The sequence below is a fragment of the Microcaecilia unicolor genome, chromosome 11 (genome assembly GCF_901765095.1).
Source record: "Microcaecilia unicolor chromosome 11, aMicUni1.1, whole genome shotgun sequence".
Taxonomy (NCBI): domain Eukaryota; kingdom Metazoa; phylum Chordata; class Amphibia; order Gymnophiona; family Siphonopidae; genus Microcaecilia; species Microcaecilia unicolor.
The window spans coordinates 4,778,147-4,803,027 of NC_044041.1; the positions used below are offsets into that span (position 1 = coordinate 4,778,147).

At 45.6% G+C, this 24,881-nt stretch overlaps 1 protein-coding gene across 1 annotated transcript in view; it reads left to right on the top strand.

Annotated features, from left to right (window-relative positions):
- VSIG10 (V-set and immunoglobulin domain containing 10) overlaps window positions 1-24,881 on the top strand; it is a 59,435-nt gene that overhangs the window by 4,094 nt on the left and 30,460 nt on the right. The window contains exons 2-3 of the mRNA XM_030218548.1: window positions 3,339-3,602; window positions 23,374-23,682. Coding sequence (XP_030074408.1) covers window positions 3,339-3,602; window positions 23,374-23,682 — 573 coding nt within the window. The remainder of the gene's footprint in view (window positions 1-3,338; window positions 3,603-23,373; window positions 23,683-24,881) is intronic.

Below are 24,881 nucleotides of genomic sequence, written 5' to 3' on the forward strand. Positions count from 1 at the left end.
AAATAAATAACTACTACTACTACTTATCATTTCTATAGCGCTACTAGACGTACACAGCGCTGTACACTTGAACATGAAGAGACAGTCCCTGCTTGACAGACCTTACAATCTAATTAGGACAGACAAACAGGACCAATAAGGGATAAGGACAAAGAGTAGCAATATTCCGGAATCCCAAAGAGTAGCAATATTCCGGAATCTCAAAGAGTAGCAAGATTCCGGAATCCCAAGGAGTAGCAAGATTCTGTGCAGAATCCCAAAGAGTAGCAAGATTCTGGAATCCCAAAGACTACTATTACTACTACTTATCATTTCTATAGCGCTACTAGACGTACGCAGCGCTGTACACTTGAACATGAAGAGACAGTCCCTGCTCGACAGACTTTACAATCTAATTAGGACAAACAGACAGAACAAACAAGAGATAAGGGAATATTAAAAATAAGTCTACGGCCTTTTATGCTATCTAAATCAGAAATACCCAGTCTGTCCATCCTCAACTGTTCCAACATAACCAGTTTCCAACGCTGTAGGGTAGGAGCGGAGGACTGAAGCCATACACATAATATAAACTTAAGGCCAAATGTCACAGTGTATCATAGGAAAGAGCGAAATCCTCCAGTGGTGGACCTCCCCTGCCTCTAAGTGTCCGAACAACAACACTGGGCTAACCACCAAAAGATCCGAACAGACTTGCAATGCCAAAGCATTGTCCCAAGCGCGCTCACTCCATCCCGCTTTAGGGCATTAATATACTGATATATTTAGGCAAGATGCACAAAGCTTACCATGCTGTTAACCTTTGCTTTAGACTAGTTCCAGCCAGTCTAAAGCGAGAGATTATGTAGGTAGTAATGCCCAAAAGGGTTATCCATGGCTGTAACATGAGCCATGAGCAGTCACCAAGAACTCCATTCAAATGTATTACAGTGAGCTCATCCTCTTAATACCCCAGTGGTTGATGTACCCCCCTCCCCCCTCTCCAAAAATGAAACTGGCAGGAGATGCTAGGCTCTGTGACAGTGTCAGGAAAAATAAACATTTATGTTTCTAAAATAGGTGTCAAAAATCTTTTATGTTGCTATTTCATAATTAAACATGCATTTGCTAGTAAATAAATGCTTATGTGCCCACGTTGACTCACTGATATTTTAGACCTAAAATTAATGCTCCTGCCACACGTAACTAGGGCTGTCAAGAGACTGAGCCAGGCCTGGGGCAGGGCTGCCGCTGCTGGGCCCCCCCTCCCCCCCAGGATCACCTCTTAGCCAGACTTAAAAAATTGGGGGTGGGCGGAGCCCCAAAGTGGAGGGGCACATTTTGCCCCACCATCCGGCCCCCCCAGCCTTCCTCCAGTGCTGTTCTCCGCTACATTGCCGGGCCTGCAGCTGCTTTTCCCCTGACGTCATTTCATGCTCAATTTAATCAAAACCAAGCATGCGCAATGTGAGGGGAAAAGCAGCCACAGGGCAGGCAATACGGCGGAGAACAGCACTGGAGGAAGGCTTCTGCTAGTAAGGTTTGGGGACCCCTGACAACCAAACCAGAGGCCCTGAAGTCCTGTGTCTGCTACTACCTGGCCTCCAAGGGGGGCTCAGTGCCGGAGTTTTCTGTTTCCTGCTACTGTCGGGACATAATCACCCGGGTCCCATCAGGAGTAGGAGAGAGACAGACCCTGGTGCCAGGCCCCCCTTGGAGGCTGGGTCCGGAGGAATCTTGCTCCCCCCTACACTCCTCTTGGCAGCCCTACACATAACTGGCACATAGACATCCATTTCGCTATGTATTTTAGGAACATCTTGTTCTACAATGCTAGTGGAACTTGAGACATCCACCTCAAATTATGTAGAAAAGACAGAGAACAGATAAGCCCCAAAATGTACAGATGATGTGACATTATTCCCCAAGATGATGATAAACTGGTATAAAGAGGTCTCAGAAATTTCAATGGGTGGGTAACATAGAGGGGCATAATCGAAAGGGACGTCCAAGTTTTGTTGAGGATGTCCTCGCAAAACGTCCCGATTGAGGGGCGGGGAAACTCGTATTGTCGAAACAAGATGGACATCCATCTTTCGTTTCGATAATATGGTCGGGGACATCCAAATCTTGAAATTTTGGTCGTCCCTAGACTTGGTCGTTTCTGATTTTCGGCGATAATGGAAACCAAGGACATCCACCTCAGAAACGACCAAAGGCAAGCCTTTGGTTGTGGGAGGAGCTAGCATTTCTAGTGCACTGGTCCACCCTGGACATGCCAGGACACCAACCGGGCACCCTAGGGGACACTGCAGTGGACTTCAGAAATTGCTCCCAGGAACATAGCTCCCTTACCTTGTCTGCTGAGCCCCCAACCCCCCCCCAAAACCCACTACCCACAACTGTACACCACTACCATAGCCCTTACAGGTGAAGGGGGGCACCTAGATGTGGGTACAGTGGGTTTCTGGTGGGTTTTGGAGGGCTCACTGTTTCCTCCACAAAAGTAGGGGGGATGGGCCTGGGTCCACCTGTCTGATGTGCACTGTACCGACTAAAACTGCTCCAGGGACCTGCATACTGCTGTGATGGACCTGAGTATGACATCTGAGGCTGGCTTAGAGGCTGGCACGACATATTTTGAAAGATGGTTTTTGAAGGTGGGAGGGGGTTAGTGACCACTGGGGGAGTAACGGGAGGTCATCCCCAATTCTCTTCGGTGGTCATCTGGTCATTTCGGGCACCTTTTGTACCTTGGTCATAAGAAAAACACGACCAGGTAAAGTCGTCCAAGTGCTTGTCAGGGACACCTTTTTTTTTTTTTCCATTATGGGGTCAGTCAAGGACGTCCATGTGTTAGGCACGCCCAAGTCCCGCCTTCGCTACGCCTACGATATGCTCCCTTGAACTTTGGTCGTCCCTGTGACGGAAAGCAGTTGGGGACGTCCAAAATCGGCTTTCGATTATACCGATTTGGACGACCCTGTGAGAAGGACGCCCATCTACCGATTTGTGTCGAAAGATGGGCGTCCTTCTCTTTCGAAAATGAGCCAGATAATGATTCAAGACAGATACCTATGAAGTAAAACAGATGGGGAATAGGAACCCTAAAACGTATCAAACCCACACTGACCACCTGTTTATGGTCATAAGTTTAGTGTTGAATCCACTGAGCCATCATTTGAGGACAATGTACTTCTGCGTGTCCAGTGAAAGAAGGAAACTCCAGTTACAGAATTATTTTTCATGGCAAATTCACACATTTCTACACATGATACCCCCTAACAACTCTATTGTTTGAGGGAGAAACTAGGACTACAACAGTCAATAGACTGACATGTTTAATTTCCCCTTAGTAGGTGCTGAGGTCACTGTCGTTGGTGAAGTGAATGGAAGCGTCATCTTATCTTGCAACCACTTGTCAGAGAGTGTGGAGAACATGATGTGGTTTAAAGCTGGGATCCCCACCTCCATCCTTTCCACGGGGGACTTGCGGCTTTCTCTGGTGAACAAGAGCTCACTGCAAATAAACGAGCTGTGTCTCAAGGATGAAGGGAATTACACCTGCAGGGAAGACCAGGCTGCCACTGGCCACGATCCGCAGGTCCAGCTCCTGATTGCCAGTAAGTTCATCACTTACCCCTGGATTCTATATAGCGTGACTTAAGTTGCATTGGCAAATGCAGTCATGTTCTGGATTTGTGCGTGCAACTTAATTAGTTCACAAGCCAATCAGCGGTGATAATTGCCAATTAAGCAAGTATCGACACTAATTGGCATTAATTAGAATTTACATGCACAACTGTCAAAACATATTCCATAATGCGATGCACGTAAATGATAAGTTGCCCTAGTTGGAAAGGGGGCATGGCCATGGACATGGAATGGGCGGGACATGGGCATTTCTGAAATCTGTGCGCATTGCTATAGAATATACATGATCCACGCCTAATTTAGGCATTGGCATTTACACTGAAGTACTTGGTGTAACTGCCCACGACTACATTTAGTCATTTCCATTTGCACTCGGCATATTCTATAAACCACATGGAAATTTTGGCAGCTATCTACATGCCTAATAATTTAAACACCAACTACAACAGCTGTCCTAACCCTTCTATCCTGGGAAGAAGCTCCTGGAGACACATTCTTTGTGTGAGAGGATATTTAATCCCATGGTGGGCTGGTCCTGGCTACAGTATTACTTCCAGCTGCACCAGGGCGATGCTATCTTTTTAGAAGCCCTCCCTTCTCCAAGGCAGCACAGGGGCTGCCAGATTGGAAGTCGGACTTCTCTACAACGTCCCTGTAGGCCTCATCTGTTTACCTCTCTGTCTCCCTCAGCTCCTCCAAGTCTGCTACTCTAGACTCAAGAGAACAGACTCATTCTCTGAGAGCTAGGAGCTCTTTGCATCAAGCACACACATATGACCTCTCACCAACTGGAAGATAATTATACATATGACACTCAATGCAAAAGACTGGATAGCACCCCTCTTGCTGCTTTCCTTTTAGAAGACCTCCCTTCTCCAAGGTAGCACAGTGGTATATCATGACTGATGTATGAGGTTTATTCCTGTCATGGTACATTCAAAACAAACTCATTTGTAGACACTATCCTCCCTCTCCTTCTCTGCACATATTCAACAGACTGCTAAAACCTGTCGTTTCTTTCTCTATAATATCAGCAAAATTCGCCCTTTCCTTTCTGAGCACACTACCAGAACCCTCATCCACGCTCTTATCACCTCTCGCTTAGACTATTGCAACTTGCTTCTCACAGGTCTCCCACTTAGCCATCTCTCGCCTCTTCAATCTGTTCAAACTTCTGCTGCACGACTAATATTCCACCAGTGTTGTTGTGCTCATATTAGCCCTCTCCTCAAGTCACTTCACTGGCTTCCTATCCGTTTCCGCATACAGTTCAAACTCCTCTTATTAAACTAGAAATGGGGGGAAGGCCGACAGTCGCTCAAAAGAGCATGGTTCGGGATAAGGTATCTTTCAAAGATATCACCATAACAGGGAAGATAGAGTATCCTGATAGTGAGGTTGCAAAAGAGATTGTAGTAGATCGGGTATCTTTAAATAACAATAAAAATCAGACAAAAGATTGCCAGTTAATACTGTCAAGTACTAAGCATGATGTACTTAGGAACAACAAACATAGTTTGAAATGTCTATATGCGAATGCCAGGAGCCTAAGAAATAAGATGGGGGAGTTAGAATATATTGCACTAAATGAAAAATTAGATATAATAGGCATCTCTGAGACCTGGTGGAAGGAGGATAACCAGTGGGACACTGTCATACCGGGGTACAAATTATATCGTAGTGATAGGGTGAATCGGATTGGTGGAGGGGTAGCATTGTATATTAACGAGAGCCTTGAATCAAATAGATTGAAAATTCTGCAGGAAGCAAAACACTCCTTGGAATCACTGTGGATTGAAATTCCATGTGCAAAGGGGAAAAGGATAGTGATAGGAGTGTACTACCGTCCGCCTGGCCAGGACGAACAGACGGATGCGGAAATGTTAAAGGAAATCAGGGACGCAAACAAACTGGGCAACACAATAATAATGGGGGATTTCAATTACCCGCATATAGACTGGGTTAATGTAACATCTGTACACTTAAGGGACATAAGATTTCTTGATGAAATCAAGGACAGCTTCATGGAACAGCTAGTTCAGGAGCCGACAAGAGAAGGAAAAATACTAGACTTAGTCCTTAGTGGTGCTCATGATCTAGTGCAGGGGGTAACGATACGAGGGCCGCTTGATAACAGTGATCATAATATGATCGGTTTTGATATTGGCATTGAAGGAAGTGAAACTAGGAAATCAAGTACGCTAGCGTTTAACTATAGAAAGGTGATTACGACAAAATGAGAAAAATGGTGAAAAAAGACTGAAAGGAGCAGCTCGCAGAGTAAAAAACTTGCATCAGGCGTGGATGCTGTTTAAAAACACCATCCTGGAGGTTCAGGACAAATATATTCCACGTATTAGAAAAAGGGAAAAAAGACTAAACGTCAGCCGGCGTGGCTAAACAGTAAGATAAAGGAAATCATTAGAGCCAAAAAACAATCCTTCAGAAAGTGGAGAAGAGAACCAACTGAAAGTAACAGGACAGATCATAAGGAATGCCAAGCCAAATGCAAAGCGGAGATAAGGAGGGCAAAAAAGGACTTTGAGAAGAAATTAGCGTTGGAAGCAAAAATACATAGTAAAAACTTTTTAGATACATTAAAAGCAGGAAACCGGCCAAAGAGTCGGTTGGGCCGCTGGACGAAAATGGTGTTAAAGGGGCGATCAAGGAGGACAAAGCCGTAGCGGAGAAATTAAATGAATTCTTTGCTTCGGTCTTCACCGAGGAGGATTTGGGGGGGACACCGGTGCCGGAAAGAATATTTGAAGCGGGGGAGTCGGAGAAACTAAACAAATTCTCTGTAACCTTGGAGGATGTAATGGGTCAGTTCAGCAAGCTGAAGAGTAGTAAATCACCGGGACCTGATGGTATTCATCCCAGAGTATTAATAGAACTAAAAAATGAACTTGCGGAGCTACTGTTAGAAATATGCAATCTGTCCCTAAAATCGAGTGTAATACCGGAAGACTGGAGGGTAGCCAATGTTACTCCGATTTTTAAGAAAGGTTCCAGAGGAGATCCGGGAAATTATAGACCGGTGAGTCTGACGTCGGTGCCGGGCAAGATGGTGGAGGCTATTATTAAGAATAAAATTGCAGAGCATATACAAAACATGGACTGATGAGACAAAGTCAGCACGGATTTAGTGAAGGGAAGTCTTGCCTCACCAATCTAATGCATTTTTTGAGGGGGTAAGCAAACATGTGGACAATGGGGAGCCGGTTGATATTGTATATCTGGATTTTCAGAAGGCGTTTGACAAAGTGCCGCACGAAAGACTCCTGAAGAAATTGCAGAGTCATGGAATCGGAGGTAGGGTATTATTATGGATTAAGAACTGGTTGAAAGATAGGAAGCAGAGAGTAGGATTGCGTGGCCAGTATTCTCAGTGGAGGAGGGTAGTTAGTGGGGTCCCGCAGGGGTCTGTGCTGGGTCCGTTGCTTTTTAATGTATTTATAAATGACCTAGAGATGGGAATAACTAGTGAGGTAATTAAATTCGCCGATGACACAAAATTATTCAGGGTCGTCAAGTCGCAGGAGGAATGTGAACGATTACAGGAGGACCTTGCGAGACTGGGAGAATGGGCGTGCAAGTGGCAGATGAAGTTCAATGTTGACAAGTGCAAAGTGATGCATGTGGGTAAGAGGAACCCGAATTATAGCTACGTCTTGCAAGGTTCCACGTTAGGAGTTACGGATCAAGAAAGGGATCTGGGTGTCGTCGTCGATGATACGCTGAAACCTTCTGCTCAGTGTGCTGCTGCGGCTAGGAAAGCGAATAGAATGTTGGGTGTTATTAGGAAGGGTATGGAGTCCAGGTGTGCGGATGTTATAATGCCGTTGTATCGCTCCATGGTGCGACCGCACCTGGAGTATTGTGTTCAGTACTGGTCTCCGTATCTCAAAAAAGATATAGTAGAATTGGAAAAGGTACAGCGAAGGGCGACGAAAATGATAGTGGGGATGGGACGACTTTCCTATGAAGAGAGGCTGAGAAGGCTAGGGCTTTTCAGCTTGGAGAAGAGACGGCTGAGGGGAGATATGATAGAAGTGTATAAAATAATGAGTGGAATGGATCGGGTGGATGTGAAGCGACTGTTCACGCTATCCAAAAATACTAGGACTAGAGGGCATGAGTTGAAGCTACAGTGTGGTAAATTTAAAACGAATCAGAGAAAATTTTTCTTCACCCAACGTGTAATTAGACTCTGGAATTCATTGCCGGAGAACGTGGTACGGGCGGTTAGCTTGACGGAGTTTAAAAAGGGGTTAGATAGATTCCTAAAGGACAAGTCCATAGACCGCTATTAAATGGACTTGGAAAAATTCCGCATTTTTAGGTATAACTTGTCTGGAATGTTTTTACGTTTGGGGAGCGTGCCAGGTGCCCTTGACCTGGATTGGCCACTGTCGGTGACAGGATGCTGGGCTAGATGGACCTTTGGTCTTTCCCAGTATGGCACTACTTACAGTGGGGGAAATAAGTATTTGATCCCTTGCTGATTTTGTAAGTGTGCCCACTGACAAAGACATGAGCAGCCCATAATTGAAGGGTAGGTTATTGGTAACAGTGAGAGATAGCACATCACAAATTAAATCCGGAAAATCACATTGTGGAAAGTATATGAATTTATTTGCATTCTGCAGAGGGAAATAAGTATTTGATCCCTCTGGCAAACAAGACCTAATACTTGGTGGCAAAACCCTTGTTGGCAAGCACAGCGGTCAGACGTCTTCTGTAGTTGATGATGAGGTTTGCACACATGTCAGGAGGAATTTGGTCCACTCCTCTTTGCAGATCATCTCTAGATCATTAAGAGTTCTGGGCTGTCGCTTGGCAACTCGCAGCTTCAGCTCCCTCCATAAGTTTTCAATGGGATTAAGGTCTGGTGACTGGCTAGGCCACTCCATGACCCTAATGTGCTTCTTCCTGAGCCACTCCTTTGTTGCCTTGGCTGTATGTTTTGGGTCATTGTCGTGCTGGAAGACCCAGCCACGACCCATTTTTAAGGCCCTGGCGGAGGGAAGGAGGTTGTCACTCAGAATTGTACGGTACATGGCCCCATCCATTCTCCCATTGATGCGGTGAAGTAGTCCTGTGCCCTTAGCACAGGAACACCCCCAAAACATAACATTTCCACCTCCATGCTTGACAGTGGGGACGGTGTTCTTTGGGTCATAGGCAGCATTTCTCTTCCTCCAAACACGGCGAGTTGAGTTCATGCCAAAGAGCTCAATTTTTGTCTCATCTGACCACAGCACCTTCTCCCAATCACTCTCGGCATCATCCAGGTGTTCACTGGCAAACTTCAGACGGGCCGTCACATGTGCCTTCCGGAGCAGGGGGACCTTGCGGGCACTGCAGGATTGCAATCCGTTATGTCGTAATGTGTTACCAATGGTTTTCGTGGTGACAGTGGTCCCAGCTGCCTTGAGATCATTGACAAGTTCCCCCCTTGTAGTTGTAGGCTGATTTCTAACCTTCCTCATGATCAAGGATACCCCACGAGGTGAGATTTTGCGTGGAGCCCCAGATCTTTGTCGATTGACAGTCATTTTGTACTTCTTCCATTTTCTTACTATGGCACCAACAGTTGTCTCCTTCTCGCCCAGCGTCTTACTGATGGTTTTGTAGCCCATTCCAGCCTTGTGCAGGTGTATGATCTTGTCCCTGACATCCTTAGACAGCTCCTTGCTCTTGGCCATTTTGTAGAGGTTAGAGTCTGACTGATTCACTGAGTCTGTGGACAGGTGTCTTTCATACAGGTGACCATTGCCGACAGCTGTCTGTCATGCAGGTAACGAGTTGATTTGGAGCATCTACCTGGTCTGTAGGGGCCAGATCTCTTACTGGTTGGTGGGGGATCAAATACTTATTTCCCTCTGCAGAATGCAAATAAATTCATATACTTTCCACAATGTGATTTTCCGGATTTAATTTGTGATGTGCTATCTCTCACTGTTACCAATAACCTACCCTTCAATTATGGGCTGCTCATGTCTTTGTCAGTGGGCACACTTACAAAATCAGCAAGGGATCAAATACTTATTTCCCCCACTGTATGTACTTATGTACTTATGACCTATAAGTGCATTCACTCTGCAGCTCCTCAGTACCTCTCCACTCTCATCTCTCCCTACATTCCTCCCCGGGAACTCCATTCACTGGGTAAAGCTCTCTTATCTGCACCCTTCTCCTCCACTGCTAACTCCAGACTCCGTTCCTTTTATCTTGCTGCACCATATGCCTGGAATAGACTTCCTGAGCCGGAACCATCAAGCTCCATCTCTGACCGTCTTCAAATCTTTTTGACGCTGCTTTTAACTCCTAACCCTTGTTCAGAACCCTTATTTTATCATCCTCACTTTAATATTCCCTTATCTCTTGTTTGTCCTGTTTGTCTGTCCTAATTAGATTGTAAGCTCTGTCGAGCAGGGACTGTCTCTTCATGTTCAAGTGTACAGCGCTGCGTACGTCTAGTAGCGCTATAGAAATGATAAGTAGTAGTAATAGTAGATTACACTGTATTTCATAACTACCATTTGGTTCTGTGCAGATTCACAGAAGTAAGAACAGAACTAGGAATTACATAGTTCTCTATAAACTGATCAACAGGAAGATAATAAATGTTTCTGAGAAAGAAAGATCTTTAATGCCGTTCTAAATAAATAATCATTTTTCTGCTATCTCATGTGAATTGGGAAAGTGTTTCAAATGGTGGCTGCATGACATGAAAAAATGAAGCAGGATGACTTTTGAACTCATTATTTTTTGTGTTGGAAAGTGGATCCAGTGTTATTGGGTGTCAGAATCATACCTGACACATAAGCTGGAATCCTACTGTACAAAATGTGAAATGTCCTCATACATGTTTTAAAAATTATTCTTGCCTTAATTGGTAGCCAATGAAGCTTAAAAAACCAAGGTGAAATCCTATCGAATTTGTGAGTTAAACAGATTATCCAAACTGCTGTGCTCTGGGCAGTTGGTAGTTGTTAGCAGAAGTGGGCGCTGGAAAGAGTAGGAGAAGGGGGTCACGTAGCCAGTCTGGGCTGGGGCACATTTTTAAATTCTAGAAATGGTTATGTACTACGTAGTGGGCAACAGTGTATGTGTTGGGACGATGTTTCGGCCATCTCTGACCTATCTCAGGGGTCCTTTTACAAAGCGTCAGTAAGCCCAACGTGGGCTTACCGCACGCTAACCCGAAATTACCGCCGGCCCAATGCAGCTGCCAGTGCGAGCCAGAACATTTTATTAAAATTTCATAGCATGACGCTAACACAGTGGTAATCGGGCATCGTCATGCACGGCCTGGTTATGGTGGATGGACGGTAAGCAGTGGCATAGCAGGGGTGGCTGCCACCCGGGGCGGTTCGCTGTTGCACCCCCCCCCCCCCCGGGTGCAGCACGATGACATAACCCCCCCCCCCCTCGACCAGCTCCCGCACCCTACCTTTAAAAAGAATATCGGAATCCAAGGCGAGGCGCAGCGCCTCGCGCCTGCCCTGCACGTAAAAGAAATGTGGACCGTCGGGCCTTCCCTTGCGGTAATAGGAAGTTGCGTCAGCGGAGGGCGGGACAGATAGAGCGAGGGAAGGCCCGACGGTCCACATTTCTTTTACGTGCAGGGCAAGCGCGAGGCACTGCACCTCGCCTCGGATTCCGATATTCTTTTTAAAGGTAGGGTGCGGGAGCTGGTCGGGGGGGTGTCGATGTGCCAAGGGGGAGGGAGCTGGCAGGGAGCGCCCCCCCTTGCTATGCCTCTGGCGGTAAGTACTCCCCTCCCGCATGGCCACACGGTAAGAGTAATCTGGTCATTGTTTTAGGGGATTTTTACCCACTGTGGTAAAAATGGCCCTGGCAAGCGGGAAAACTACCCACACCACTACCGTAGGGCCATTTTTCCTGCAGCTTAGTAAAAGGACCTCTGAGTTATTGATTTGCAGGTCACCTCTGCAGAAATGTAGGAGGGCAACCTTAATAGCGTGTTGCATCCATGCAACAAAAAGCAGAGGAGAAACCCTCACGTGCAACGAAAGCAATGGACTAAAAAAGCGAGGACAGCTCAAAGAGGATCTCAGGAAGTCTTTAATATCAACAGCTTGAAAACGACCCGGTGCGGCCGTTTTTCGGCACCAAGGCCTGCACCAGGGGTCAATTAGATCTCTTGTGTTGTGGCTGGTAGCTTAACCAAGAGAGGTATAGCTGTGTGGCTTCCGACGTGGCCACATTTCGCCCTCAGGCTGCATCAGGGGTAAAATAAAAGGGGTGGGTAACAGGGTCTACCTGCATAACCCTAGTAGCGCTCTAGAAATGTTAAGTAGTAGTAGTAGTAATAGTAAAAAATCAACCACTTTTTCCACTTCTCACCACACTCCAACTCACTCGGGTCATTGAACTGACAGCATGATGCAGGCCTTGGTGCCGAAACACGGCCGTGTCAGGTCGTTTTTAAGTTGTTGATATTAAAGACTTCCTGATGTCCTCACTCTTTTTTTTTGTTGTCCATTGCATCCATGCAGTACAAATGCATTCTACAATGAGTTACTGTGTAACCCTGCAGCAAGATCCCATCTGCCTCTGCTACTGTGTAATTACCGAGATGAGCTCTTATAACGTGTAATTAAACTCTGGAATTCGTTGCCAGAGAATGTGGTAAAGGTGGTTAGCTTAGCGGAGTTTACAAAAAGGTTTGGTCGGCTTGCTAAAGAAAAAGTCCATAGACCGTTATTAAATGGACTTGGGAAAAATCCACTATTTCTGGGATAAGCAGTATAAAATGTTTTGTACATGTTTGGGATCTTGCCGGGTATTTGTGACCTGGATTGGCCACTTTTGGAAACAGGATGCTGGGCTCGATGGACCTTTGGTCTTTCCCAGTATGGCAAATGTACTTATGTACTTGGGATTCTGAATGGAATTTTGCTACTCTTTGGGGTTCTACATGGAATCTTGTTATTCTTTAGAATTGCTATTCTTTGCAATTCTACATGGAATGTTGCTTCTCCTTGGGTTTCTGCCAGGTACTTGTGACCTGGATTGGCCACTGTTGGAAACAGGATGCTGGGCTCGATGGACCTTTGGTCTTTCCCAGTATGGCAATACTTATGTACTTATGTAAAACCCAGCAAACACCGCACGAGATTTCAGAAGTGTTACTGAACTGAAGCGCAAATTTCCCTCACGTTGGTGCAAGTGTTTTGATATCGTTCTGTGGTATCATAGCCATCGAAGATCGATCGTATCCATTGTATGTGAGATACGCACAGCGCTCCATGCATGGTCGTTGCTAGGGATTGACAGAAATTACAGGGAAGCCACAACTTGTTTTTGGGGTGGGAAAGCAGGGCGGCTGCCTGGAGTTCCTAGTGCCACAAGGGGGTCTTCCTGGTGAAGCCACTGAGTCAGAGCTATAGGGCACCTGGCACTTTTCTGGGCTTACTCCTTAGTTTCCGCCCTGCACTTCACTGTGTCTTATGCCAGCACTAAGGAAAATGTCTTAAATATGAGTTACAATTTGCAACTTACCCAATGTTAAATTAGAACTGCTTCATGTGTTCATATCTGAAATATTGCCTGGTACTTTGTGCTTTTTATAGCGTCTTTTTAAGGTCACTTGTTCATAACGAGCATGCAGCTGGCTGATAAAAGTGCCTATCTGTGCCAAACAATGCATACACTGAAGATTTTTGTAGATTCTTTCCACTGAAATGTGGTTAATCAGTTCAGTATTCCGTGCTTAAGCTTAAGTTTGTATATTTTCTTTCTCATATTCAGTGCACATGAAAAGAAATTCAGTCTATGGAAACTGTACTCACAGCCACATTCATTTATACTGCCTTGGAGGCTCGACCCGCTCGCTTTCTGAGCCAGCACTGGGGAGAAGAAATGGAGCTGGAATTCCGAAGCACTCAGGACTGAATGACAAGGCTGAGCATGGCAGCTCTGTCCAGTGCAGTCCAGGAGCTGCAGGGAGCCCAAACTGCCACGTTCATACTAGTGGGGATTTTTTTTAAAGTTCCTTCTTCTTGGCCAGTTTCACCATTCTGAATGTAAAGGAGATCAGGGTTCGCATGTGAAGGACCAAGACTGATGCACCTGTTCCAGGCCCATCTGCCTGTCCGGGCTTCAAAGTAACCAGTCTGCTTAGCTGGCTAGTGATGACTAGCCATGCTGCAAGCAAAGGTCAGAGACCACAAGTGGGAGGAGCATGTTTAGAAATAGGTAGGGCAATGACCTGGGAAAGCAGGGCTGCCAAGAGAACCAGCAATATTAGAAACTGGACTTGCAAAGAAAACAGCAGCACAAGTGTTCAAAATTCATCAGTGGCAAAATTCAGCAAATGCACTCTTGAGTATTTTTGATATATTTGTTTGGCTGCTGATCCACTGATGCTCGAACGCCTTGTGCTGGGTGATTATAACAGTCCTACTCCCACTCTATGTGCTGGCACAGACATATTTTACAAAAGCTTCTGCGTTCAGCACATCTTTTTCTAAAATACTAGAGAAATTTGAGGATCCCAACCTGGATGTCCCCTTTTCCGCCAGGAGGCACTATGCAAAACGAGATATTAGTGGCTCAAGTTGTAATCTCAGTCGTTGTTGGAGATGAGTCTCTGTTACTACTACTACTACTACTTAACATTTCTAGAGCGCTACTAGGGTTACGCAGCGCTGTACAATTTAACAAAGAGAGACAGTCCCTGCTCAAAGAGCTTACAATCTAATAGACAAGTGAACGGTCGGTCCGATCGGGGCAGTCAAATTGGGGCAGTCTGGATTCACTGAACGGTAAGGGTTAGGTGCCGAACGCAGCATTGAAGAGGTGGGCTTTAAGCAAAGACTTGAAGATGGGCAGGGAGGGGGCTTGGCGTAAGGGTTCAGGAAGGTTGTTCCAAGCATAGGGTGAGGCGAGGCAGAATGAGCGGAGCCTGGAGTTGGCGGTGGTGGAGAAGGGTACTGAGAGGAGGGATTTATCCTGTGAACGGAGGTTACGGGCGGGAACGTAAGGGGAGATGAGGGTAGAGAGGTAGTGAGGGGCAGCAGACTGAGTGCATTTGTAGGTAAGAAGGAGAAGCTTGAATTGAATGCGGTATCTGATCGGAAGCCAGTGAAGTGACCTGAGGAGAGGGGTGATATGAGTATATCGGTTCTGGCGGAATATGAGACGTGCAGCAGAGTTCTGAACAGACTGAAGGGGGGATAGATGGCTAAGTGGGAGGCCGGTGAGGAGTAAGTTGCAGTAGTCCAGGCGAGAGGTAATGAGAGCGTGGACGAGAGTTCGGGTGGTGTGTTCAGAGAGGAAAGGGCGAATTTTGCTGATGTTAAAGAGGAAGAAGCGACAGGTCTTGGCTATCTGCTGGATATGCGCAGAGAAGGAAAGAGAGGAGTCAAAGATGACTCCGAGGTTGCGGGCAGATGAGACGGGGAGGATGAGGGTGTTATCAACTGAGTTATCTCTGGCACGGACAGCTACGCAGACTCAGGGATACATCACAACCCTGCTGAGCTCTGTGTGTGTGTGTGGTGGGGGGAGGTTCATAAAAAAGGTGCTCCTCTGTAGGAGTGTGGGTGGGACATGCAGATTGAGGAGGTTAGTTAATCTAGCATTGCATTGCAGCACAATTTACACAGGAATCAGTAACTCGGTACTACAGGTTAAGTGGAGTGGAGGAGTGGCCTAGTGGTTAGAGACCCGGTCTTGCAATCCAGAGGTGGCTGGTTCAAATCCCACTGCTGCTCCTTGTGATCTTGGGCAAGTCACTTAATCCTCCATTGACTCAGGTACAAATTAGATTGTGAGCCCTCCTGGGACAGAGAAATATCCAGTGTACCTGAATGTAACTCACCTTGAGCTACTACTGAAAAAGATGTGAGCAAAATCTAAATAAATAAAGATTCTAGAATTCTAAAGAATAACAAGATTCAAAGTGTCTTATTCCGAAAGGATGGGCTCCATCTTAACCAGAGTGGGACCAGGCTGCTGGCATCGGCGTTTAAGAAGGAGATAGAGCAGCTTTTAAACTAGAAATGGGGGGAAGGCCGACAGTCGCTCAAAAGAGCATGGTTCGGGATAAGGTATCTTTCAAAGATATCACCATAACAGGGAAGATAGAGTATCCTGATAGTGAGGTTGCAAAAGAGATTGTAGTAGATCGGGTATCTTTAAATAACAATAAAAATCAGACAAAAGATTGCCAATTAATACTGTCAAGTACTAAGCATGATGTACTTAGGAACAACAAACATAGTTTGAAATGTCTATATGCGAATGCCAGGAGCCTAAGAAATAAGATGGGGGAGTTAGAATATATTGCACTAAATGAAAAATTAGATATAATAGGCATCTCTGAGACCTGGTGGAAGGAGGATAACCAGTGGGACACTGTCATACCGGGGTACAAATTATATCGTAGTGATAGGGTGAATCGGATTGGTGGAGGGGTAGCATTGTATATTAACGAGAGCCTTGAATCAAATAGATTGAAAATTCTGCAGGAAGCAAAACACTCCTTGGAATCACTGTGGATTGAAATTCCATGTGCAAAGGGGAAAAGGATAGTGATAGGAGTGTACTACCGTCCGCCTGGCCAGGACGAACAGACGGATGCGGAAATGTTAAAGGAAATCAGGGACGCAAACAAACTGGGCAACACAATAATAATGGGGGATTTCAATTACCCGCATATAGACTGGGGTAATGTAACATCTGTACACGCAAGGGACATAAGATTTCTTGATGAAATCAAGGACAGCTTCATGGAACAGCTAGTTCAGGAGCCGACAAGAGAAGGAAAAATACTAGACTTAGTCCTTAGTGGTGCTCATGATCTAGTGCAGGGGGTAACGATACGAGGGCCGCTTGATAACAGTGATCATAATATGATCGGTTTTGATATTGGCATTGAAGGAAGTGAAACTAGGAAATCAAGTACGCTAGCGTTTAACTATAGAAAAGGTGATTACGACAAAATGAGAAAAATGGTGAAAAAAAGACTGAAAGGAGCAGCTCGCAGAGTAAAAAACTTGCATCAGGCGTGGATGCTGTTTAAAAACACCATCCTGGAGGTTCAGGACAAATATATTCCACGTATTAGAAAAAAGGGAAAAAAGACTAAACGTCAGCCGGCGTGGCTAAACAGTAAGATAAAGGAAATCATTAGAGCCAAAAAACAATCCTTCAGAAAGTGGAGAAGAGAACCAACTGAAAGTAACAGGATAGATCATAAGGAATGCCAAGCCAAATGCAAAGCGGAGATAAGGAGGGCAAAAAAGGACTTTGAGAAGAAATTAGCGTTGGAAGCAAAAATACATAGTAAAAACTTTTTTAGATACATTAAAAGCAGGAAACCGGCCAAAGAGTCGGTTGGGCCACTGGACGAAAATGGTGTTAAAGGGGCGATCAAGGAGGACAAAGCCGTAGCGGAGAAATTAAATGAATTCTTTGCTTCGGTCTTCACCGAGGAGGATTTGGGGGGGACACCGGTGCCGGAAAGAATATTTGAAGCGGGGGAGTCGGAGAAACTAAACAAATTCTCTGTAACCTTGGAGGATGTAATGGGTCAGTTCAGCAAGCTGAAGAGTAGTAAATCACCGGGACCTGATGGTATTCATCCCAGAGTATTAATAGAACTAAAAATGAACTTGCGGAGCTACTGTTAGAAATATGCAATCTGTCCCTAAAATCGAGTGTAATACCGGAAGACTGGAGGGTAGCCAATGTTACTCCGATTTTTAAGAAAGGTTCCAGAGGAGATCCGGGAAATTATAGACCGGTGAGTCTGACGTCGGTGCCGGGCAAGATGGTGGAGGCTATTATTAAGAATAAAATTGCAGAGCATATACAAAAACATGGACTGATGAGACAAAGTCAGCACGGATTTAGTGAAGGGAAGTCTTGCCTCACCAATCTAATGCATTTTTTTGAGGGGGTAAGCAAACATGTGGACAATGGGGAGCCGGTTGATATTGTATATCTGGATTTTCAGAAGGCGTTTGACAAAGTGCCGCACGAAAGACTCCTGAAGAAATTGCAGAGTCATGGAATCGGAGGTAGGGTATTATTATGGATTAAGAACTGGTTGAAAGATAGGAAGCAGAGAGTAGGATTGCGTGGCCAGTATTCTCAGTGGAGGAGGGTAGTTAGTGGGGTCCCGCAGGGGTCTGTGCTGGGTCCGTTGCTTTTTAATGTATTTATAAATGACCTAGAGATGGGAATAACTAGTGAGGTAATTAAATTCGCCGATGACACAAAATTATTCAGGGTCGTCAAGTCGCAGGAGGAATGTGAACGATTACAGGAGGACCTTGCGAGACTGGGAGAATGGGCGTGCAAGTGGCAGATGAAGTTCAATGTTGACAAGTGCAAAGTGATGCATGTGGGTAAGAGGAACCCGAATTATAGCTACGTCTTGCAAGGTTCCGCGTTAGGAGTTACGGATCAAGAAAGGGATCTGGGTGTCGTCGTCGATGATACGCTGAAACCTTCTGCTCAGTGTGCTGCTGCGGCTAGGAAAGCGAATAAAATGTTGGGTGTTATTAAGAAGGGTATGGAGTCCAGGTGTGCGGATGTTATAATGCCGTTGTATCGCTCCATGGTGCGACCGCACCTGGAGTATTGTGTTCAGTACTGGTCTCCGTATCTCAAAAAAGATATAGTAGAATTGGAAAAGGTACAGCGAAGGGCGACGAAAATGATAGTGGGGATGGGACGACTTTCCTATGAAGAGAGGCTGAGAAGGCTAGGGCTTTTCAGCTTGGAGAAGAGACGGCTGAGGGGAGATATGATAGAAGTGTATAAAATAATGAGTGGAATGGATCGGGTGGATGTGAAGCGACTGTTCACGCTATCCAAAAATACTAGGACTAGAGGGCATGAGTTGAAGCTACAGTGTGGTAAATTTAAAACGAATCGGAGAAAATTTTTCTTCACCCAACGTGTAATTAGACTCTGGAATTCATTGCCGGAGAACGTGGTACGGGCGGTTAGCTTGACGGAGTTTAAAAAGGGGTTAGATAGATTCCTAAAGGACAAGTCCATAGACCGCTATTAAATGGACTGGAAAAATTCCTCATTTTTAGGTATAACTTGTCTGGAATGTTTTTACGTTTGGGGAGCGTGCCAGGTGCCCTTGACCTGGATTGGCCACTGTCGGTGACAGGATGCTGGGCTAGATGGACCTTTGGTCTTTCCCAGTATGGCACTACTTATGTACTTATGTACTTATGTGTAGCAACATTCCAGGTAGAACCCCAAAGAGTAACAAGATTCTTCAGGGTGGAGGAGTGGCCTAGTGGTTAGAGCATTGGTCTTGCAATCCAGAGGTGGCTGGTTCAAATCCCACTGCTGCTCCTTGAGATCTTGAGCAAGTCAGTTAACCTTCCATTGCCTCAGGTACAAAATTGCACAGGGCCATATTCTATAAGTACACACATAAATTTTGGAATGCCGACACAACACCATGTTCCTTTTTGCCTGCACATGTTAGACGTTCAGCGTACTTCATTACAGAATACACTTAGGGGCCCTTTAATTAAACTACATTTACCACCCGGCTACCAAGTGGCCCTTGCTGTAATTTTATTTTTGAGGCACATGTGCTAGGTGCGCTGGAAAATATTTTTATTTTCTGACATGCGGGCGGTAATAGTCATTCTACGTTTGTAGACCATTACCACCAGGTCAACGGCTGGCAGGAAGGTCTGAGACCCAAAATGGACACATGGCAATTTTCATTTTGCAGAATCAAACAAAAAAGTGAGGTAGACCCGTCCTTTACTCGATGTTAACTCTGGGGTAGAAGTAGCAGAGGGGCCTCCTTCAGGCATCAAGGAACTGTTCACCACTTCGGGTTGTCCCGAGCCTGATCAACTGCTTGCAAAAAAATGCCACCTGGCCTGGGAGGTGTCGTGCTCGAAGCAGTGGCGTAGCCACAGGTGGGCCTGGGTGGGCCAGAGCCCACCCACTTAGGGCTCAGGCCCACCCAACAGTAGCACATATTTAGCATTAGCTGGTAGAAATCCCAAGCTCTGCCAGCAGAAGACTCCCCCCTGATGGTAATGGAAACGCTACTCTCCACGATACCAGCACCTGCACATGCTCAGTTTTGAGTGCATGCCTTCTGCAGACTGCCAAGGTAGAAAGAAGCGTTTTCCCGCCAGCTGAGATATTTTTCTGGTCATAGTGGGGGTGGGGGGGGAGAACACTTGGTGCCCACCCACTTCATGCTTAGGCCCACCCAAAATCTGTTGTCTAGCTACGCCCCTGGCTCGAAGGACAGCTCAAAGAGGTCTCCTCTATGCTGCAGTTCTCCCTCACCAAAGAGGGGAAGGACTGTCCATTCAAAGTGGGCATCAGGGTTCCTTTTTTGGTGCCTGGACTCCAAACATCATCAATGTTGTCTGGTGTAATGTGGGGTTCCCTCCAGGGGTTAAGGAGGCCTGCCCCCTGGATTTCCCTTTTCTTTTCCCCATGTAAACTACCGGGGAGAGAAAAGACCGCTCCCGCTGATGATACACGGCGACTCAGGAGCTCAGGTACTTGCTTCTGCTCAAGACGCCATCTTGCCTCCTTGTGATGTAGAGCTGTTTAACAACAAAGATTAATGTAGCCGAGTTTCTAACTGTAGTATCCTCAATGGATCAAAGAGCGTTGAGTCACAGGAGCCGTCCTTTGTGTGACATATCATTGCCAATTGGACGGCTCCTGTGACTCAACGCTCTTTGTTGTTAAGCAGCTCTACATAGTAACATAGTAACATAGTAGATGACGGCAGAAAAAAGACCTGCACGGTCCATCCAGTCTGCCCAACAAGATAAACTCACATGTGCTACTTTTTGTGTATACCTTACCTTGATTTGTACCTGTCCTTTTCAGGGCACAGACCGTATAAGTCTGCCCAGCACTATCCCCGCCTCCCAACCACCAGCCCCGCCTCCCACCACCGGTTCTGGCACAGACCGTATAAGTCTGCCCAGCACTATCCCCGCCTCCAAACCACCAGTCCCGCCTCCCACCACCGGCTCTGGCACAGACCGTATAAGTCTGCCCAGCACCATCTCCGTCTCCCGCCACCGGCTTTGCCACCCAATCTCGTCTAAGTTCTTTAGGATCCATTCCTTCTGAGCAGGATTCCTTTATGTTTATCCCACGCATGTTTGAATTCCGATACCGTTTTCGTTTCCACCACCTCCCGCGGGAGGGCATTCCAAGCATCCACTACTCTCTTCCTTTTCGCTTGTCTAATTTTCATTTTGCCGCAGGTCCATTTTTGGCAAAAATTTTAAAAAGGCATTTTTTTACAGATGTGCTGAAAAAAATGCTGCTGCACGCGCCCAAAACACGTGTCCCTGTTACAGCGCACCTTTGTAAAAGGAGCCCCTTAGTGAGCTGTGCGCGTAAATTCAAATCCGTGCCAATTAGTGCTCACTGTTGCTTGTTAAGTGCAGTTATCAGTGCTCATTAGCTTGTTAAGTTACACGCATTGTTATAGAATCGGCGCAGATCTTTAGGCGTCCTATATAGAATCTGGGGGTTGGTGTATAAAACTCAGTGTAGTGGGTGTTGTGAAACGGGTCCACTGCTTCCCAGCCAGGTGGAGCCACCCACCAACCAAACTTCCAGAGCTCACCACAATTGCCGACAGTGGCTAGGTCAAAAGCTTTTATTATCAGGCCAATAACAGCTGTCTCAAATTCAGTACACAAGTTATCTCCAAACAAACAAGTTCCACCCACATAGGTTTCCAGTAAGACAGGTAAATAAATCAGGCTTCCAATAAGGCAGGTAAATAAAGCAGGTTTCAAAATAAGTCAGGCTTCCAATAAAGCAGGTTTCCAAACCCTCAGGAGCTGGCCATCCCTGCGTTCGAACTCTCCCACTCCATAGAGGCTTCTCCCCCTCCCCTGGGATTCCTCCCCCCCCCCCCCCGATATACCCCTCCTTCCATGTAATCCATCCAATCATCTTCTTCCCTTTCCATGGGCCCCTCTCTATTCCAGCTAGGCTGCATGGTATATTGATTGCATATCCAGGGGAACTGAGCTTTGTCCCTCCGTCTCCCCCTAGTGGGGGATGAAATTATAGGCTCAGCCTGGCCACCCCCCTGGCACCCTCTGCTGGAGCTGGGAATCCATTCTCTTGTTTCCAGATTACTCTCTTCCTCCCTCCTTGCAATGGCTTCTGGTACTTGTACTTCAGGGTCTAAATGCTTTATCCCAGCCCCCCCTGGCCATAGCCTTGTCACAGTGTGAATTCAGTCTTTTTTTTTCTATATTTTCTGCCATTTTTGCTGCAATGTACAGTACATAGTGGAAATCCCATTGCATAAGATGTTCTATATTAATGCCATAGCTCACATTATTAACTGGGCCTTGAGATCTCCACCTCTTTTAATTTCCTTACCTCTTAGTTGTTCTGTCTGTTTGTCTGTCCTATTTAGATTGTGAGTTCTTTGAGCAGGGACTGTCTTTTCGTGTATGGTGTAAAGCGCTGTGTATGCCTTGTAGCGCTATAGAAGTGATAAGTAGTAGTAGTAATGTAGAAGCCTGCCCTTGCAGATCAGCAATGCGGCTGCGCAGGCTTCTGTTTCTGTGAGCCTGACGTCCTGCACGTATGTGCAGGATGTCAGACTCACAGAAACAGAAGCCTGCGCGGCCACATTGCTGATCTACAAGGGCAGGCTTCTACATGGAATGTTGCTAGTGGAGGAGTAGCCTAGTGGTTAGTGCAGTGGAACATGGAATGTTGTTACTATTTGAGATTCTGGAATGTTGCTATTACTTGAGATTCTACATGGAATGTTGCTACTATTGAGATTCTACATGGAATGTTGCTACTATTGAGATTCTGTTGCTACTATTTGTAGATTCAACATGGAATGTTGCTACTATTTGAGATTCTATATGGAATGTTGCTATTCCACTAGCAACATTCCATTTTTAGATTGTGAGCTCTTTGAGCAGGGACTGTCTTTTCATGTATGGTGTACAGCGCTGCGTATGCCTTGTAGCGCTATAAAAGTGATAAGTAGTAGTAGTAGTGTACTGTAGAGATATAAGTTAACATGCTGAAGGCCACAGAGGTGCAAAGTATATAATTCTCAGGTACCCAACTAAACTCAGATAGTAGAATTCTTCAATTAGAAGAATTCACATAAACATTCTTCAGAAAAACGTTTTTCACTTTCATTGGTCCCGAAGAGTCATAGCAAAGCTGGCGCTAAAAAGAGCTTGGGGGGGAATGTCCTTGAGACAGATCGCTTCTGAGCGAAACATGCATGTCGGAGAGTAAAACCCCTGGGTCCGATCTAAAAAAGATCTAAAAGATAAGTTAAATAATATAATAAAGTATAAAAAATGTTAAAAAATTGAGAAATATAATTAAGTGAACCAATATAAGAGGTGGGTGCTGCTTGCATTGCCAGGAAAAAATCTTGTTGGCGATGAGCACCGCTGAGGTCACTATAAAATGTGGTAATGAAAGTGAAAAACGTTTTTCTGAAGAATGTTTATGTGAAATTTTCTAATTGAAGAATTCTACTATCTGAGTTTAGTTGGGTACCTGAGAATGATATACGTTGTATAACTGCGGTACCTTATATAAATTTGTTTGAAATAAGCCACTAATTGAGAAGGCCACAGAGGTGGCATGTGAGTTGGAGCTGGACTATGAGTCCACACCGTCTGTCTTGCTTAATTTCCACCGTCATAGATGTGGTTTCCCTGTTTTTAGGTGGCCCCCACAGCATCAACGCCAGCATTTCTCCAACCAGGTCTCTGCCCAACGGCACCCTGGTTGTAACAAAAGGTTCCAAGCTGGATTTCAGCTGCACCAGCCAGTCACAGCCGATGCCCCTCATGAAGTGGGTGGTTAAAACAGAAAGCACCGACTCTGCCGAAACCTTCTCCGAAGAAAACAGAACCTCCATCAGCTTCAGCATAAACAACATAGCTGCTGATTACACGGGGAACTATTCATGTACGGCACAAAACCTGTTAAGCGGAAGGAAACAGACAACTTCACTTCAAGTTCTGGTCTACTGTGAGTATCTATTGAGTAACCTGTACGTAGCGCTCACAGCTGTTGAGAGTATCAGAGCTAGGTGTCAGTAACATATCTTCACGTGATCTGTAGAAGGCAGTAAGGGGAGGGGGTGGTATTTTAACTCTGCTGTCAAGTTCTGGTCTACTGTGAGTATCTATTGAGTAACCTGTACGTAGCGCTCACAGCTGTTGAGAGTATCAGAGCTAGGTGTCAGTAACATATCTTCACGTGATCTGTAGAAGGCAGTAAGGGGAGGGGGTGGTATTTTAACTCTGCTGTCAAGTTCTGGTCTACTGTGAGTATCTATTGAGTAACCTGTACGTAGGCGCTCACAGCAGATGAGAGTATCAGAACTAGGTGTCAGTAACATATCTTCACGTGATCTGTAGAAGGCAGTAAGGGGAGGGGGTGGTATTTTAACTCTGCTGTCAAGTTCTGGTCTACTGTGAGTATCTATTGAGTAACCTGTACGTAGCGCTCACAGCTGTTGAGAGTATCAGAGCTAGGTGTCAGTAACATATCTTCACGTGATCTGTAGAAGGCAGTAAGGGGAGGGGGTGGTATTTTAACTCTGCTGTCAAGTTCTGGTCTACTGTGAGTATCTATTGAGTAACCTGTACGTAGGCGCTCACAGCTGTTGAGAGTATCAGAGCTAGGTGTCAGTAACATATCTTCACGTGATCTGTAGAAGGCAGTAAGGGGAGGGGGTGGTATTTTAAATCTGCTGTGATTTTTATTTCTGTTTCATGATTTCTGTGTGATGGGAGAGGGAAGTAGAGATGAGATGCTTGGATCATGTATGTATTGATGAACTGGGGACTGGTGGAAGAGTGGGAAGTGATTTGCAGGAATTGAGATTAAAATTTAAGGTGAAGATTCATTTAGGTTTTATTGCATTTACGCATTGCAATCCACCTTGTGCACTTTTTGACATGAAAAAGCGGAAGATAAGTATCAAGGGGAAGTTACAATCAAAGTAGGAAAGAAAAGAACAGGGACAGAGAGGAAATAAATAAATACCTGATATTAAAGCTCAATTAAAACACTGACATTGTTTGTCTCAGACTCCCGAGGCCGCCAATACACACCCAATACTTCAGGCTATAATTAAGAGTGGAATTGCTGATGTAAAGAAAGAAGTCTTGAGACTAACCTTGAATTTTTGAATGGAAGGTTATTCCAAAGAGTAGGAGCAG